Source organism: Euleptes europaea, chromosome 2 (genome assembly GCF_029931775.1).
Source record: "Euleptes europaea isolate rEulEur1 chromosome 2, rEulEur1.hap1, whole genome shotgun sequence".
NCBI classification, from domain to species: Eukaryota; Metazoa; Chordata; class Lepidosauria; order Squamata; family Sphaerodactylidae; genus Euleptes; species Euleptes europaea.
The window spans coordinates 11772878-11792015 of record NC_079313.1 but is presented as its reverse complement, the minus strand read 5'-3'; the positions used below and the strand labels follow the sequence as shown (position 1 = coordinate 11792015).

Sequence of the window (19138 nt, the reverse complement as noted above, 5' to 3'; positions counted from 1 at the left end):
ATCCTGGAATGTACAGTTCTCCAAGCCTTGGAAAACATTTACAGCAATATAGGTTAGCATTCTAACCAGCTGACAGCAGAACAATCCACAAAAAATTCAGCACTGTTCCAGTTTGACAATAAAACGCAAGCAACGATGGTTATAAATCTTGTTTGAAACACATGCCACGAAGCTGCTACATTTTGCTCCTGGACACACCATGCTTACCTGTCATAAAAAAACCCGGTGCATTTGTTCCAAATGGGCACAAACCTTTCTGCTGTTACGTTAACTTGAAAGCCCACGGCATTCATAATGCCAAATATAAAGGATAACATCCACTTTGCAGGAGGGAGGTGGAAGTGGACGCGTGGAGCAGACATTTAAGGAGTAAATAACAAGCCTGACGGAATGGCAAAGGGAGCACCACGTTTGAATGGGTCTTTCTAAGAGCGGGCATGACAGATGAAATGAGAACGGGACCCCCTGGGGGAAGGGGGGATTGGATATGTCCTTGGGAAGAGGGAGGGGCGCTTAACAGGGGAGGGATACAGACAAAAGTAGTATATTATTAAAAGATCTACTGGAAGATGAGAAAATTTCCCTTTCTGGGGGAGGGGGGATACTCCCAAAACTGAGATATAAGAGTTAATGGAGAATGTAGAGCATGAGGATAATAAATCCATGACAGATCTGATTGGAGGTGGTGAAGAGATGGGGGGCATGGGGAATGAGGAAGGGGCTGGAAAGAAGGGGGGTCCGTCAGGGCCGGGGGGGGCTCCTTCCCACAACTCGGGTCAGGGGGCGGGGCCTGAGGCAGCAGGGAGGGGGCGCCCTCCTGCTGGCCACGCCCCCTGCCCTCAGGTGAGCGGGGACCCCCCCTTCTTCAGGCACAAACCGGGGAGCCCCACTCCCCCCCCCCCCAAGGGCGGAGCGGGACGCCGCTTCCCTCTCCCTTCCCGTCTTTCACTCACTCACTTTCGCCTCCACCAGCTCCGCCGCCATCTTGGCTTCCAGCGTCCAACGCGCCGGGGACAGGTGGAGGGAGGGGGTAGGGGGAGGGAAGAGCAGGGCCGCCACCGTCACGTGACGGGCGGCGGGGCGGAGCCTCGGGGGCGGCGCCGGCAGCCAATGGAGAAGCGGGCAGGCGGGCGCATGCGCGGTCCCGGCCTCGGAGGAAATGAGACGCATGCGCGCCGCAGCGGGGGTGGCCCCACTCTAGGAGGAAAAGGGACGCATGCGCACAGGGCTGAAGAAGCATCCCCGGCGTCCCGTTTCTTCCGACCCTCCGCTGAAAAGGCAACGCCTGCGCAGAGAGGCGAGGAGGCATCCAGCCTGTCGTCAGAAAGGGCGGCGCGTGCGCATTGAGGGGGCAGTGTCATCCCGCGGCGTCTTTGGCTGAGCCCCTCCCACTCCTGCCCCCTCCCTTCGAGGCCTTAAAGGGATACACACACTTTAAAGTGCGGGGAGTGGCGGGGAAGGTATAATGGTGATATTCATTTTAAATGGATGAGTAAGGAGAAGGCTTCCTTTCCACTTTGTTTAATTTATTCACTTTGTCAGGAAGTGTTAAGAAAAGTGCTGTGTGACAGGTCTCCTGTTAAGCCAATTTTAATCCTTTTGGATTTTTTTTAAAGGGCCCCCAGTAAATCGTATTTATCACCCAATACATTCGATTGGTTCAGATCAGATACATCTTCGCTGACCCGTGCATTTCTGTGGATAGGTTTATAGAACCTCAATGTTCAGAAGCAATCTACCTGTATGTATCAGCTGCTGGGAGAGGGCAAACAACACCTAAGGTTGCCAACTCTGGGTTGGAAAATTCCTGGAGATTTTGGGGTGGAGTCTGGGGAGAGACCTCAGTAGATATATTATGCCATAGAGTCCACCTGCCAAAGCTGCCATGTTAAATATAAGAACATTAGAAAGGCCATCCTGGATCAAACCAAGGCGCATCAAGTCCAGCAGCTTGTTCACACAGTGGCCAATCAGGTGCCTCTATAGGGTTGTCAACCTCCCGGTACTACTGATCTCCAGCTGATAGACATCAGTTCGCCTGGAGAAAATGGCCGCTTTGGCAATTGGACTCTGTGGCATTGAAGTCCCTCCCCAAACCCTGCCCTCATCAGACTCTGCCCCAAAACCCTCCCGCCAGTGGCGAAGAGGGACCTGGCAACCCTATGCTTCTAGGAAGCCCACAAACATGACGACTGCAGCAGCATTATCCTGCCTTTGTTTTAAAGCACGTAATACAATAGGCATGCTCCTCTGTTCTTCAGAGGGATTTATCCCGCCTTTGGCAATTGGACTCTATGGGATTGAAGTCCCTCCCCAAACCCCGCCCTCCTCAGGCTACGCCCCCAAAACCTCCCACCACTGGTTGTGAAGAGGGACCTGGCAACTTGTCAGGCTTCAGCAAATACACAGCTTTTCAGGCAATAGACCTTCAATCCAGGCAGAGCAGTGATTCAAAGATTTATTTCAGAAAGTGATTTCAGTAAGAGACGCGCAAGACTGAAATACATGACAGGGGGAGTGTGGATACATTTATAGCGCTGATACAATAGGGTTACAGGAACAAAGAGACAATGTAGTCGTTTCCTGCCAGTAACGACTTAAGTAAAACTGAAACAGAAACAATTATGAACAATCAGTGGAGGAGATGGCCGAGCTCTCGGCTTTGTGCGCGGGACCCGATATCAGATCGGAGATTTACACGGGCAGGTCCCAATACAACTGTAAATCCCTCGCCGGAGCTCGTGTGCAAAACGGGGGGGGGGGGAGGAGTACACGGATAACTCCATCTTGTTTGCGGGGAAACCATCTTGTTTGAGGACGGAGCTGTCAGAAGCCCTATCTGACACAACCCTAGCTGGAGATCAGTTGTATTAGTGGGAGATCTTCTGCTATTACCTGGAGGTTGGCAACCCTGATATATAAATGATCAATAGATAGCGCTGCCAGGTCTTTGCCACCAGCGGGAGATTTTTGGGGCAGAGCCTGAGGAGGGCCGGTGCCAACCTGCAAATGGGCAAAATCAACAATTGCCTGTACACACGCCTTCTCCGTTGTGGCCCCCACCTTGTGGAATGGCCCGCATGAGGAGGTGAGGTCGGCTCCCACTCTCCTGGCTTTCCTCAAACTGTGCAAAACTGAATTATTCAAGAGAGCTTTTCTACGCAGGCAATAGAGTTGCCCTATACTAAATGATTCACAAGGTTAATTAGATAAATTATTAGGGACTGTGATGTATACTACTGTGTTTAGCTTACGGAAACAAGGACCCTACTATGCAATGTTTGTATCATTTCAATATGTTGTGTTAAGATTTATGCTTGGCTTCAGTTCTGTTTTTAGGTTTGTTTTTTGAATTAAATTTTTATTTTTCAAAACAACATAACAAAACAGAATAAAAACACACAACATACACTCATTTTACATAACTGTGGCAAGACATTTATTGGCTATTATTTGGAGCAATGCTATGTTACACTAACCTTTTCTACTGTTCTAGCAGATTATTTGTATATCTGAAATATAACGGGACCTTAGAGGGATAGGAGGGAATCTAGACATATTCTCATAACTTCTTGTAAGATACGTTCAATTCTTATTGTTATTTAATTCTGCTTGTGTATACTAAACCTTCCAGTCAAGCCTTATAAAAAAATAGTTAGCGATACATAATAATACTATAAATTTTGAACATTTTTTAAAATTTCTGATTGGTTCTACGACTCTAATCTGGGGTTCAAATCAAATTTATTTAATACAGTCCGAGACCAACTAAAATCTAGGGTTCCCAGGTCCCTCTTTGCCACCAGCGGGAGGTTTTTGGGGTGGAGCCTGAGGAGGGCAGGTTTTGGGGAGGGGAGGGACTTCAATGCCATAGAGTCCAATTGCCAAAGCAGCCATTTTCTCCAGGTGAACTGATCTCTGTCGGCTGGAGGTCAGTTGCAATAGTGGGAGATCTCCAGCTATTACCTGGAGGTTGGCAACCCTACCCTAATCCTATGGTATTTTTTTTACCAAATACCCCATTCTGTCGATAGTATTGACTCTGTGCAATCCGCCTTGAGTCTAAGTGAGAATGACTGACTATAAACAATGTGAATAAAAATAAATACCCGCTCAAATGCCCAACAGTCACTCCTGTGTATGCACACAGCAAAATACCCCCCTGGCATGCACAGTGTAATGTAGCTACCAAGCAAATCCACTGGCATCTGGGAGGGTCTCCAGTTTCAAATCTTGCCTCTGCCACCAATTGACTAGGTCCCCTTGGGCATGAAGCTCTCAACCTCGGAGCAACATGGGGATCATAACTAGGGTTGCCAACCTCCAGGTACTGTGCAATCCTAAGAAAAAAATCTCAGTACACTGCAGCAACTTTCCTTTCAAATATATTTCTCTCTCTTTTTCTTTTCTTTCCAAAGTTTCTTAACTTGTCTTAACAATTTATACAACAACAAGGTTATAAGTTCCAATACAGTTTAACTTCACTATACAATTACTTCATTACACTTAATACCTTCTCAGAATCTTTAACATAAATGAGTACTCCTCGGGAACAATGAAATGCCGGCAGCTAAGTCCTTACTCGCAAGTAAGCAATATAAAGATAATGTTGTGAGGAACGCTGTACTCCTCACCACTTCCGCGGTCAGGTGATGTGGACTGGTCCAATCACAATGATGGAATCTCGTTCCTGCCGGTGTTTCTCTTTTGGCTGTAAAAAGCTGTGTATTTTGAATGTGGATCCATTCAATATTCATATACAGCATACAAAGATGTAACAAGATCCCGGTTGCCTCTTGTTTCGCGTTGTGTATAATTAGCTTCTTCAGACATGTATTAATATTCTAGAAAATTAATTAACACCATAACGTCCTATATCTTATTACATGCAGCACCTCCCCCTTAATAAAACCTGTGAAAAATATTTCCTGTGGAAAATATATTTCTTACCTGACTGCACCCTTGCAGTTCAAAGGAATGACTCCTAGTCATAGGCTCTATGTTAAAATTTAGCAACATCTCATTTCTAAATATACATTTTTTTCTTTCTTTACAGGTGTTCATAATACAAGCAAGGTCCATCACTCTTCAAGGTAAGTATCCTGTGTTAACTTGGAGGTGCTACTCCATAGCAATCACTTACAGTTAAATTCTTAACCATTACTATTGTATTCAATTCAATGCCCTACTAAGGAACATGATTCCCACTAGATGTACATACAGTTATGATTATAAATATACATAAATATATAAATACAAGGTATATAAATATATAAATACATCATATAAACTATGCTGGTAGCTATATTTTAAGAAAGGGCGTCACCACAAAATTTAATAAAACAAATAGATTGAGTTATGTTATGTACAGTGTATAAAAACCATAAAAAATCCTTTGGTGTCCTTTATAAAAAGCTGGATAAATCTAGAGCCGAATTTAAACCATGAGGATGAATAGAGTGCAGCAAGTAGATGAATCTTGCCTCTTGCTGGCAGAGTATTCTTTCTGCATTAATATAGGGACCTTTTTGCAACTGCCAGATTGCAAAAAACTGTAAATCAGTGTCCCTATGTCCCTTTTCTTGAAAGTGGAGAACCATGGGAGCGTCCAAAACTTTATTCCTTATTCTGGAACGGTGCTCACCCACCCTATATTTTAAAGATCTTAAGGTTTTACCAACATAAATTAAATTACAAACACATTTAATGATATAAATTATTCCCCTAGATTCACAATTGGTAAATGATTTTAACTCAAATCGAATACCTGACTGTTGACATACAAATTCCTTTACAGGTAGTGACAAAGGGCACTGGACACAATGTCCACACGCAAAATGGCCCTTTACTATGGGTTGTATTACTCTTCTCCTATTAATGTCAGTTCTAATTAAATTATCTTTGATTGCCTGTGTTTTTTAAAGACCAATTTTAGGTAAATATCCACAGCCAGGTATCTCACTAACAATATTCCAATTTTTATAAATAATGTTTTTAATAATGGGGGCTAAATGTGTGTATGTTAAAGCAAAACATAGGGATTTCTGATCTTTTTTTATATTATTTTGCAATAGTTTGTTCCTATTAATATTTCTAGCTCTGTCCAGTGCTCTATCCACTATGTAATTAGGATAACCTCTGTCTACTAAAGATGTTTTCAATTCATTTGCAGCTATTATAAAGTCTTGTTCACGCGTAGAATTTCTTTTCAAGCGTATGAATTGGCCATAACGAAGACTGTTTCTTAGGTGAGAAGGATGAAAGGAACCATAATGTAAAAGTGAATTTTTATCTGTAGATTTTTTAAAAGGACGTACTGCCAATTTCAATTCTGTATTAATAAATACTTCTGTATCTAAAAATGAAACCATGTTTGAGGAAATAGTGCCTGTAAATTTAATCGTATCATGACATGTATTCAAATGCTCTAATAATTTTGTGTATGATTCCTGATCTTTAATAATAATAAAAATATCATCTATGTATCTGAAAAATGTGTGTACATTTTGTATATATAACGCATTATTGTAAATAAACTTTTTTTCAAAATAAATCATAAAAATATTAGCCACTGAGGGGGCACAAGAGGAGCCCATGGAAACGCCTCTGATTTGTAAATAATATTGTTGATCAAATCTGAAATAATTCTTTTCAAATAATTCTTTTCAATTCTGAAATAATTCTTTTCAAATCTGAAATAATTTGATAAGTTATATGCTTTAGCCAAGCGTGAGATCCGTACGGAATTGCATGCGTCCACCCTGAAAGAATATATTAAGGATAACATGATTCCCCATGGGCTTAGAATGAACAAAGCGCCCACATTGTTTAGAGAAAATAATGAATTTAAAAAGAAATGGGTCACCATACTTAACAAATGTTCGTTGGACCTTATGATCCTTATTATAGAACAAACGAATGAGGAAATAATTCTAATCAAAGAGGATGTTAAGAAGCAGGTGGAAAAGGTCAAGGATGAGTTCGATGCCTCTGGCTTTGCTATCAAATTTAAGCAGTTTGAGGAGGAGCTTAAGAGTTATAAAGAGAATATCAGAGGGAATAAATTAAATAAACTTGCAAGGGACACCACTGATTATAAAAACAATCAGGTTTATCCGTGGGTAAATAATATCAAGAGAAACATTCCCCACTCACCTGGGAGAAGCAGACCCCAGTACAGAATGGGGCAATCATCTCGCTCTGATAGTGACTCGTCAAGTCTGTCTAGTAGAACCTCGCATAGATCATATGACTTGAGATCGCGCAACCAGGAAGGAAGATCTTATGTTCAGTATTTTCCCCAGCGTCGTCCCCGTCGCAATCAGTACAATTAGTTATAAACATTTCAGATAAACAGTTAACTAGGGATGAGATACGGATTCTAAATTTGGGATATTCATCATTTCAAACACGGATTGAAATTTATAAATTAATCAGACTCATAAAATTGAAAGAATTTTTTGGAGATGCCACTTATGAACAGTCTTTACCCTCCTTTAAAATAAAATCCACATTCATGCCTCCTAATCCAAGCCATTTGATTACAACCTTTCAAACTGTGATCCTTAAAGAAATAGAAAAGGCAGAGAAAAATTATAGGGGCTCTATGGAACCTAATTTTACAGTTAAGGATTGGAAAATAGTACATGATCTGGCTAATGATCCTAATTTAGTCATTAAACAAGCTGACAAAGGAGGAGGGACAGTGATTATGAACAGAACAACATATTTGGATGAGGTTCAAAGGTTATTAAGTGATAAGGATTCATACAAAAAACTAGAAGGAGATCCTACCACAGAAATTATGCGAGTAATTCGCACTGTGGTTCAGAATGCATTAGCACAGGATATCATCACAAAAAAATTAGCAGATCACCTCATTAATAAATTTCCCCGTGTTCCTGTTTTTTATTGTTTACCGAAAGTGCATAAAAATGTTTTTCCTCCACCAGGACGACCAATTGTGTCTGGTTCAGCATCAGCACTAGAACCATTAGCCCAATATCTAGAAAGTTTTTTGCATGGATTTTCTATTCAAACATGTTCATATGTACAGGATACTAAACATTTCATATACAAAATAGAGGGACTACAGGTTCCCAAAGGCTACATGCTGGCATCTATTGATGTCAATGCTTTGTATACAAGCATACCTTTGGAAGAGGTACGTGCAGTGATTGCAGAATTACTGTCAACAAGGATAATACAGGAACCACCCACTCATTTACTTATGGATTTTTTGGATTTGGTTTTATATAGCTACCAGCATAGTTTATATGATGTATTTATATATTTATATACCTTGTATTTATATATTTATGTATATTTATAATCATAACTGTATGTACATCTAGTGGGAATCATGTTCCTTAGTAGGGCATTGAATTGAATACAATAGTAATGGTTAAGAATTTAACTGTAAGTGATTGCTATGGAGTAGCACCTCCAAGTTAACACAGGATACTTACCTTGAAGAGTGACGGACCTTGCTTGTATTATGAACACCTGTAAAGAAAGAAAAAAATGTATATTTAGAAATGAGATGTTGCTAAATTTTAACATAGAGCCTATGACTAGGAGTCATTCCTTTGAACTGCAAGGGTGCAGTCAGGTAAGAAATATATTTTCCACAGGAAATATTTTTCACAGGTTTTATTAAGGGGGAGGTGCTGCATGTAATAAGATATAGGACGTTATGGTGTTAATTAATTTTCTAGAATATTAATACATGTCTGAAGAAGCTAATTATACACAACGCGAAACAAGAGGCAACCGGGATCTTGTTACATCTTTGTATGCTGTATATGAATATTGAATGGATCCACATTCAAAATACACAGCTTTTTACAGCCAAAAGAGAAACACCGGCAGGAACGAGATTCCATCATTGTGATTGGACCAGTCCACATCACCTGACCGCGGAAGTGGTGAGGAGTACAGCGTTCCTCACAACATTATCTTTATATTGCTTACTTGCGAGTAAGGACTTAACTGCCGGCATTTCATTGTTCCCGAGGAGTACTCATTTATGTTAAAGATTCTGAGAAGGTATTAAGTGTAATGAAGTAATTGTATAGTGAAGTTAAACTGTATTGGAACTTATAACCTTGTTGTTGTATAAATTGTTAAGACAAGTTAAGAAACTTTGGAAAGAAAAGAAAAAGAGAGAGAAATATATTTGAAAGGAAAGTTGGGGCAGTGTACTGAGATTTTTTTCTTAGGATTGCACAATTTTATATCAGTACACCTATTTATATAGTTATTACAATAACCTCCAGGTACTAGCTGGAGATCTCCTGCTATTACAGCTGACCTCCATCCAATAAAGATCAGTTCCCCTGGAGAAAATGGCCGCTTTGGCAATCGGACTCTATGGCATTGAAGTCCCTCCTCAAACCCCGCCCTCCTCAGGCTCTGCCCTGAAAACCTCCTACCAGTGGCGAAGAGGGACCTGGCAACCCTACGCCTCCAAAATCTCCAGGTATTTCCCAACCCGGAGCTGGCAACCCTACTGGGTCCCCGGAACTGCCAGCCCATGACTGGTTCTGTCTGTCCTGTCTATCACAGTCCTGTTGTTGTTCCTTGTGACCTGTATGGGATGCAATGGCGTGGTTGCTGGGGACACTGACGTGGTTGTGGCCCCTGTGATCCTGCTTTTCGGACTTTTGCCTGCCTCCCGGCCTCTGTGTCAGGCCTGTGTCTCAGTTTCGCTTTTTCACCGACTTGCTCCCAAGGATTGTTTGCATTTTTGGACTCTTTGAAGTAGACAGTACTCCGTGGGAACAGAGGCATCTCTAGACTGTTTTGAAATAGTAATCTCTTGAGCCTGTCCTGGGCTGCTGAATGCTGAATGCTTTTTTCTATGCTTTTATATAGTCAAGTGTATCCCAGAGCCCTCCATTGCTGTCTTAGTTCCTGTATGCTCTGTTTACTATGCTGCCAGTAAACCATCTTCCTTGGACCAGTGTGTCTCTTGCTGTGGTTATTGGTTCGGGCTTGGGCAAGGGCTGACATTAAGACAGCAATCATCACTTCTTCTTTTACCTGTCAGGCTGGAGCCCCGGAGGGTTCTCCTGCCACTTGGATGGGAGTGTGAGCAGTGCTCTCCGAGTGAGTTCTCTGTGGCTGGAGCCGCGTGTGGTTCGCCCCTGTCCCGGTGGACCTGATCCCCGGGTAGTGGGTTCCTGCTAGGAGCCCTGGAAGGCTTCCATCCGTGGTTCCTTCCGTTGAGAACGCCACCCGACGACCCCGACCTCGTACGGGATGTTATAGCCGAACTATTTCGAACTAACACGGAAGTTAGTCACTTGAATGGGCTTGTTCAGGCTCAATGGCGTTCTCTAGTCACAACGATCCCCTGGATGTCTGACGCTGCCGACACCTGCCAAGACCTCCAGATACTCGACCGGTTGGTGAATGACGCCCGAGCGGCGGCTGAAGATTTACAACTGCTGACTGGATTATTGGACCAATTTATTGCTCGTGAAACGCAGTCAGCCGTGGACGCGCTCCCACTCCATCCTGCTGACATGGCGACCCCGATCACACCACCCCCGAGCTCTGCCAAGCTGAGGCTAAGGCGGTAGCCGAGCGAGTGACTGCCCTATTCCATGGACACACTGCAGCTACTATTTCTGTGGCTGAACTTACGAAACATCTTACCCCCGATTTTGGTGCGGATGCAGCGGCCTTAGCGGTACAGATCCAACCCATGCTGGACCTGCCGGATAAGCGTGCTGAACTCCTCTACACCTTGGAGCAGGAAGCTCTCCCACTTGTTACCACGGCGTTGGCTGCCCGACTGGCCACCGACCTGGAATTGGCTGAACGTAAGAAAGCGGAGGAGCAAGCGCGAGCTGCGGCTGAAGCCGCAGCAAAGGCTTGGGCGGAGCAGGAAGAGAGGGATCGCTTGGCCCGTGAACGGGCGCGGAGTGGCACGCGTCCCCGACAGCCCAAGGACTATGAGTTACCTTCGTTCTTCCCATCTTTCGTCCCGCCTCGTAGCGTTCAACGAACCCGCAGATTGGCGGGGACTTTGCCCGAGAGATCGAATTTTTCCGACAAAGAGGACTTATATACAGAAGAATCCTCTTGGGCCACTGGTTTGCGGTCCAGCCAGTCCCGCCGGACTAGCGGTGCTGGCATCGAGATGCTTTTTCTACGTAACCAAAATATTATGGATCTCATGGAGCAGGTCGCACGCTTGCAAGATCAACTGGCCTTAGTACTCAGGGACAATGACCAGTTACAATGGGCTCAAACTGCGCCCGTTACCCCCGTTCCAATAATACCGCAGCAGCTGCCACAACAACCAGCTGCCCCGGTGGTTCCTCCTGGCGGAGGAGGTCCCGCTGGAGGGCCTGTCGTGCCCGATGGAGGCCCTGCAGCCCCTGGTGGGGGACCCGTCACACCGGGTGGAGGACCAGCAGCTCCTGGCCCAGCAGCGCCCGGAGGAGTGCCTGTTGCGCCTGTCTTACCGGGAATTCCAGCCCCTGGATACCCGCCTATGCCCCCAATGCCATGGAGACCGCCTAAACTGAGGGTTACTTACGACGGCTCTGTTGAGACCTTACCCCATTTTTTGCATCATGTGGATAGTTATATGAGGGAGCAACGGCAATTCTTCCCAACCGAAGATAGCCGCGTCCGCTTCGTTGCCTCTCTATTAACTGACAAAGCAGCTGACTGGATGATTCTACAGTTTGATACACGGTCCTGCTCCATTCGTTCCCTCGACAATTTCATGTTTGCCTTGCGACGGCGGTTTGAAGATCCCTTCATGGGAGAGAGAGCCAAAGCGGAACTTTTGCAACTCAGGCAAGGCTCCTCTCCAGTTCGGGAATTTGCAGATTAATTCCAAAGACTTGCTAGTAAGGTAGTGGACTGGCCAGAAGCTACCCTTATCCACATTATAACCTGGTCTTATATGCGAGGCAACCCAGACACCCTTGAGGACTGGATTTTGCTGGCTGAGGAAGTTGAGAGCCGCCAGCGGTTTGTTTCGCTAGTCCGAAATAGAGCTAAAGAGAAAAGCGGACAAAAGCCGCCCACCAAACCTTCAACTCCCAACCCGCAGAGACCAACCCGGCTCTCTCTGGATCGCGAGTCCCGTTTCCAGAGAGGGGCTTGTCTTGTCTGCAGGGGAATGGGTCACTTTGCAGCAACTTGTCCTCAACGCCCAGAGACCACTCGCCCAAGCATGCCGCCTCGAGCTCGAGGACGACCTCAACACAGAGGCACCGCGGCCGCCCGCAGCGCAGCGCCGGGACGACCCACACCCTCTGCACTTCACGTCGAGGAATCGTCCAACCTCCCTGCACCAATTGACCCCGTAGGGTCCCGGATTACAAGTGCCCCAGTGGGGGACAACTCTCCTTCTTCCGACGAGGATAATCAATGGAATTCCCCAGCCCTTAATTTGGAAACCCCTCTCGACCTGTCAAAAAACGGGCACGGTCTGTGGTGAGGGGAGTGTCCCCACAGACCCCTGCAGAATCTTCTGCAAAACCCAAGGCTCCTGTCAAGGTGAGTGAAGTGGAAAACACTGTCTATGTAGACGTAGTACTACAAAACTACAAGAAGGGCCCCCAAATACATTTCAAAGCACTCATAGACTCTGGCTGCGGACGCACTCTAATCAATGAAGCCACGTTTGCAGCCCTGAACGTCAAATCCAAAGAACTACCGGCCCCCATCCAATTCGCCCAAATGGACGGCAGCCAGTTTAGAGGGGGGGCAGTCGACCGTCGCACACGGGGAGTAGCGATGGCTATCGGTTCCCATTGGGAGCAAATAGAGTTTACCATAGCTCCCATCCGATACGAAGTGGTTTTGGGGATTAATTGGCTCAAGGGTCATAGCCCTTACATAGATTGGGACGCTGACACAATCACGTTCGCCAGCCCAAAATGTGAGCAGCATCGACGTGAACTCGCGGTTGTACCTCCACCCGCGCCTGCCTTAACCTCCAATGCTGTAGTGCCAACACCTTTACCCAAGGTATATCGGGACTTTGCTGATGTTTTTGACATGAAAGAATGCGATGCCTTACCCCCCCATCGTGCCACGGACTGTGCAATTGAAGTGGTGAAAGACTGCACATTGTCCAAAAGCAAGATTTACCCTATGAGCGTCTCCGAACGCGCTGTGTTGCGAGACTTTTTGGATAAAAATCTTGCTCGGGGATTCATTCGACCGTCAACCGCCCCTAATTCAGCCCCCGCTTTCTTTGTCCATAAAAAGGAAGGTGATTTGCGTTTGTGTATAGACTTCCGAAAACAAAGCAGTTACCCAGACTAACGCCTATCCTATCCCATTGATTTCAGACATTTTGGGACAACTACAGGAAGGGCGTATATTCACCAAATTGGACTTGGTTGAGGCTTATTACCGAGTCCGGATTCGTGACGGGGATGAACCCCTTACCGCCTTTTCTAGCTGCTTCGGCATGTATGAATTTCTTGTGATGCCTTTCGGATTAAAAGGGCCCCCGGGGGTCTTCATGCAACTCATTAATGAAATCCTCCATGATTAATTATATCGCGGCGTGGTGGTTTACCTTGATGACATCCTTATTTACTCTAAATCCATGGAAGAACATGTTGCTCTAGTCAGAGAATTGTTGCAACATCTCCGTGATCATCAACTCTGTGCTAAGTTGTCTAAATGCGAATTCCACCAAGAACAGCTAACGTTTTTGGGGTACATCATTTCACATCGGGGCCTCAGCATGGACCCTGCTAAAGTGCAAGCGGTTCTTGACTGGACGCCTCCCTCCACCCGTAAACAAGTGCAGCAGTTTCTAGGCTTTGCCAATTTCTATCGTGGTTTCATTCCCAACTTTGCTCAAGTGGCACTGCCAGTCACCGACCTCCTTAAAACTAAAGGTAAAGGAACCTCAGCTATGTTACCCACCGCCAAGATACTTTGGACTGATCAATGTCAAACCGCTTTTACAGCCCTCAAATGGCTCTTCACTTCTGAACCGGCGCTGCAGCACCCCAAATGTTTGTTGTGCAAGTAGATGCATCCGATGTAGCCATGGGGGGGCTCTTCTCCAGAAGGGGGCTGACGGTCTTCTCCACCCCTGTGCTTACTTTTCCAAGAAGTTTGCGCACGCTCAATTGAATTGGCCAATTTGGGAGAAGGAAGCGGCGGCCGTCTATCATGCCCTCACCCTATAGCGGCAGTTTCTGGAGGGGTCTGGGGTTCCCTTTGAGGTCTGGACCAATCACAAAAATCTAGAGGCCCTCACGGGGACCCACAAACTGTCTGCGAAATAACAGCGTTGGGCTGACTTCTTTGCCCAATTCCGTTTTGTACTGAAACATGTTCCTGGAAAACAAAACGTGCTCACTGATGCTCTTTCCAGGTTGCCCCAATATCCAATAAAGATTGACCATCCCACGGACTCTTTATTCACTCAGGCACACAAAGGGGCTCTCCCCGTCCTGGCAGTAAAGACTCGGTCCCAAACTCTGCTCCAATCCCAGACCCAAGCAATGGACAGCAGAGCTGTCTCTCCAGATCAGCCTGCACCGACCGTCTCTGGCGCTCCGCAGCACCCACAAACCCCCCTCCATTGCCACCGCCAGCGGCTCCGGATTCCTCCTCTTCTGTGGGAGGGGGGGAGTAATCCTGTCCAATTCCTTTCTGGACTCCCTTCGTACTCAATGCCTGGATGAACGCTCCGCTCAAACTCTACCCCAGGGCTTGTTTGAACGGAGTGGCTGTTTCTACAAGGACTCGAAACTGTACGTGCCTAAAGTACTTAGAAGGGAAGTCTTGCAGTTAGCTCATGGAGCCAAAATGGCAGAACATTTTGGTTTCCTAAAGACCCTTCACCTGTTACGCAGGCAGTTTTGGTGGATGGGCATGCGTACGGATGTGGACTCCTTTGTTCGCAGTTGTCCCATTTGTGCCACTGTCAAACGGTCCCAGGGTAAGCCTCCGGGACTTCTACAACCACTGGAAATTCCCAGCAGACCCTGGGAAGTAATTGGCATGGATTTCATGACTGACCTCCCTTTGAGTGAGGGGAAAACTGTACTTTGGGTTATTACTGATTTATTTTCCAAACAGATACATTTGGTTCCATGTGCAGGTATTCCGTCTGCCCCCAGATTGGCCCGCCTTTTCCCGTCACATGTTGTCCGTCTGCATTCCTTTCCGCGTAAGATAATTTGCGACCGCGGAAGTAGCTACGTGGCTAAATTTTGGAAGGCATTTCTCAAGTTGGTGGGGGTGGAACAGGGTTTGTCTAGCGCTTATCACCCCCAAACGGATGGGCAAACTGAACGTGTTAATGCTGTCCTGGAGTGTTATTTATGCTGTTATGTCAATTACCATCAGTATGATTGGGTTGAGTTGTTGCCTTTTGCAGAATATGCTTACAATAATGCTGTGCATCAGTCTACTGGGTTTAGTCCATTCTATGTTGTATACGGTCAGGATTTCGGTCCCATTGCTCATGTGGATATGACGGGGGTGGAGGGGAGCGTCGAGGTGGATGCCTGGACTCAAGCCATCCGCAACACCTGGCCAAGGCTAGTAAAGAATCCAGAAAGGGCCAAACGCAATACAAGGCTCAAGCAGATAAACATCGTTCTCCCAGTAAAGACTTCCAAGTGGGCGACTTAGTGTACCTTTCCACCAAGAATCTGCGGTCCACCCAACCTTGCCTTAAACTCAGTGCCAAGTACGTGGGGCCATATCCCATCACTCGGATAATTAACCCCGTCACTGTAGAACTGACTCTTCCAAAAACCCTGAGGCGTATCCACCCCGTTTTCCATGTTAGTCTCCTCAAACCTCATGTCGCCTCCTCCGATTGGCACCCGGAACCGCCCCCTAAGCAGCCTGTGATGGTGGGGGGGGGGAGGAACATTTCAAAGTGTCTAAGATTTTAGACTCTCATATACGTCATGGGTCTCTACAGTATTTGGTTCATTGGAAACACTTCCCCCCTGCCTATGATGAATGGGTGAAGGCACGAGATGTCTCCGCCCCGGACTTGGTGCACGCCTTCCACACCGCCTACCCCGATAAACCATCCCCTTTGCCGACTGGGAGGGGGCCCTAAGGGGAGCAGAATGTCAGGCCTGTGTCTCAGTTTCGCTTTTTCACCGACTTGCTCCCAAGGATTGTTTGCATTTTTGGACTCTTTGAAGTAGACAGTACTCCTTGGGAACGGAGGCATCTCTAGACTGTTTTGAAATAGTAATCTCTTGAGCCTGTCCTGGGCTGCTGAATGCTGAATGCTTTTTTCTATGCTTTTATATAGTCAAGTGTATCCCAGAGCCCTCCATTGCTGTCTTAGTTCCTGTATGCTCTGTTTACCTATGCTTCCAGTAAACCATCTTCCTTGGACCAGTGTGTCTCTTGCTGTGGTTATTGGTTCGGGCTTGGGCAAGGGCTGACACTCTGCTGGATCTCTTTGAGGAGCAGACTAGTGGTGCCATTATTAGACCAGCGTCTGGCCGCTGCAGCGCAGGGGGCCCTTCGGATTGTAGTGTTAAATAAGGAAAGTATCATTGGGCTGTTAAATAAAAACTAATTAAACAAAATGCTTTGCGAGTAAAAAGTGACCTTTTGGTTTTTTTCTTTAAAGAAGAAAAGAAAATCCTAAATAAGCAACCAAGTAAACAAACCAATTCAGCAATTAGCTACACAGTAAAGAAGCAATTAACTAGGTTGCAAACAAGCCAAGCAATTAAGCCATCCAGTCATGAATCATCAAACAATTTGTTAATGTAACGGCCAGGTTAATTTATTAATGACTCATTAGGCAATTATTAAAACAACTCCAGCTATTTATAACGATCAGCATCCTTACCCAAGTAAGTCAATTATTCGGTATTGAATCAAAAATTGTGAAGTTAGATACATTAGAATGTTAATTCGTTTATAATTTTTAATTTTAATCCCGACCCTTACATGCTTCAATGGCAGTACACTGACATAATGCCATCCATCATGAACGGTAAATGCCAGTTTAAACTGCAGTCAACACACAAGTGGCAGATGAAACATTAAGGCCAATTCACACATGATGTTATCCAGTGTTATCCAGTTATTCACATCAGAGATTTTCACTAGAACTAAAAACTTACATGTGGGAATGTGGCAGTTTTGTATACACATGAACACATATATGAAGCTGCCTTATACTGAATCAAACCTTGGTCCATCAAAGTCAGTATTGTCTACTCAGACCTGCAGCAGTTCTCCAGGGTCTCGGGCAGAGGTCTTTCACATCACCTCCTTGCCTGGTCCCTTTAACTGGAGATGCTGGGGATTGAACCTGGGACCTTCTGCATGCCAAGCAGATGCTCTACAAACTGAGCCACAGCCCCTCCCCAAGATATGGAACGCTTCACGAATTTGTGTGTCATCCTTGTGCAGGGGCCATGCTAATCTTCTCTGTATCGTTCCAATTTTAGTATATGTGCTGCCAAAGCGAGCACTACTATATGTTGTAGAAAAGAACCATTAGCCAGGGAGCTGCAAATTGTGGCAAGGTGTAAGCACTTGCCCCGTGACAGTCCCATAAACAACATCCACAGACAAGTAGTCCAAAAGAGAGTTGATTTATTGGAGAATCCACAGGTTAACAGTAGCTAGGAATCAAGACGGCACTTATGAGAACTAAAAGCTTGGTGCTGGGTATAAATGAAAGAATACAGAATAACACAGGAAACCATGGCAACCCCCCTCCCACCGGAATAAGTTCCCACGAAGTTCAAAGTCAAAATACATAGTTGGCAGTTGACCGTTGGTGAGGCTGACCTTGGGTAGCACCTGGTGAAAGCACAACATTCTCTGTCAGACTATGCCTGGCATTCTCTGTACATCGCCCAGGCTAGGCCTGACACAAGGTTCCTACCCATGATTTGTGAAGCTGCTCATGACCAAACCAGAGTTTGCTTCCTATTGTGAGAGATCCCCCTCTCTGAGTTTGCTTCTCCAAATCAGTTGCTCAGACGTTGATACAGAAACAATAGATTTATTGAAGCCTTCAGGAGATGAGACAGGCACAGGTAGAAAGTTGCAAGTGAGGGGCTATACGGGTTTACAGAATATATTGACTCCAGGGCACTGGGGCACTGGGGTTCACACTTATTGTTATGGGAAGTTACAAGCTTGGCATAATACAAAACATCAGACGGATCCCAGGAAGTCTGGTGCGGCTATCACACTTCCAAGGCCGCACCGGCCTGAGGGAGTACTGGCAGGAAGAACAGCGGGGGGGAAGATACATGGGCCATCAGGCCTGGCGCCTGAGACCAGAAGGTGTGAACTGCTTTTACGAGTTCACTGATAACACCGCAGGTGATGGAAAGCAGAGACACAAAGACAGAGACCCTCACATTCTGCCCCCCTTAAGGCCCCCCTCCGAGAGGACGAGGCTTATCGGGATAAGCGAGGTGGAATTCTCGGACCAAGCGAGGAGCTGCCATGTGGGGTGCGGCCACCCATTCGTCATGAGCGGAGCCAAGGTTTTTCCAGCGAACAAAGTAAAACAGTTTCCCTTTCTTCCATTTGGAATCTAAAACCTTGGATATTTCCAAATGGGTATCCCCTCCTACTACGGTAGGAATCTCATGAGCGGGAGGGGGGTGGAACTGGGGAGCTGCTACATAAGGTTTGAGGAGGCTTATATGGAAGACTGGATGAACTCCCTTGAGAGTCTTAGGGAGACTCAGTTCCACGGTAACCTCGTTGATTACTCTGGTAATGGGGAAAGGTCCTACATAACGGTCGCTCAGTTTTTTGCAGGGGCGAAGAGAGCGGAGGTTTTTGGTGGACAGATAGACTTGCTCCCCCACCTTGAGTTCCCATCCCGGAGACCGGTGTTTGTCTGCTTGTTCCTTGTACTTGCTTTTTGCCCTTTCCAGATTTTTGAGCAACCATGGCCAGGTGGATTTAACCACCTGAATCCACTCCTGAAGATCAGGGGTAGACTGGAGCTCTGGCGAGACGGGGGCAGAACCGAAAGGGCCAAAATCCGTCCCGTATATAACTTGGAAGGGACTAAAGCCGGTAGAGGAATGAGGCGCATTGTTGTACGCATATTCGGCAAATGGCAGCAGGTCGACCCAGTCGTCCTGGTGGAAATTTACATAGCAACGCAAATAAC

The 19138-nt window shown here is 45.9% G+C and overlaps 1 protein-coding gene and 1 non-coding gene across 3 annotated transcripts in view; both read right to left on the bottom strand.

The window, feature by feature from the left end:
* Positions 1 to 1023, bottom strand: part of PIAS4 (protein inhibitor of activated STAT 4) — a 61934-nt gene extending 60911 nt beyond the window's left edge. The window contains exon 1 of one of the 2 annotated variants that reach the window (XM_056844545.1): positions 958 to 1023. In XM_056844545.1, coding sequence (XP_056700523.1) covers positions 958 to 984 — 27 coding nt within the window. In that variant the 5' untranslated portion in view covers positions 985 to 1023. Of the gene's footprint in view, positions 1 to 953 lie in introns of both variants that reach the window. The other variant, XM_056844546.1, reaches the window with a different exon arrangement.
* Positions 1024 to 17358: 16335 nt separating this feature from the next.
* Positions 17359 to 17465, bottom strand: LOC130474043 (U6 spliceosomal RNA). The gene has a single exon (XR_008933194.1). It is a non-coding gene; the product is annotated as a U6 spliceosomal RNA (small nuclear RNA).
* Between the last annotated feature and the right edge of the window lie 1673 nt (positions 17466 to 19138).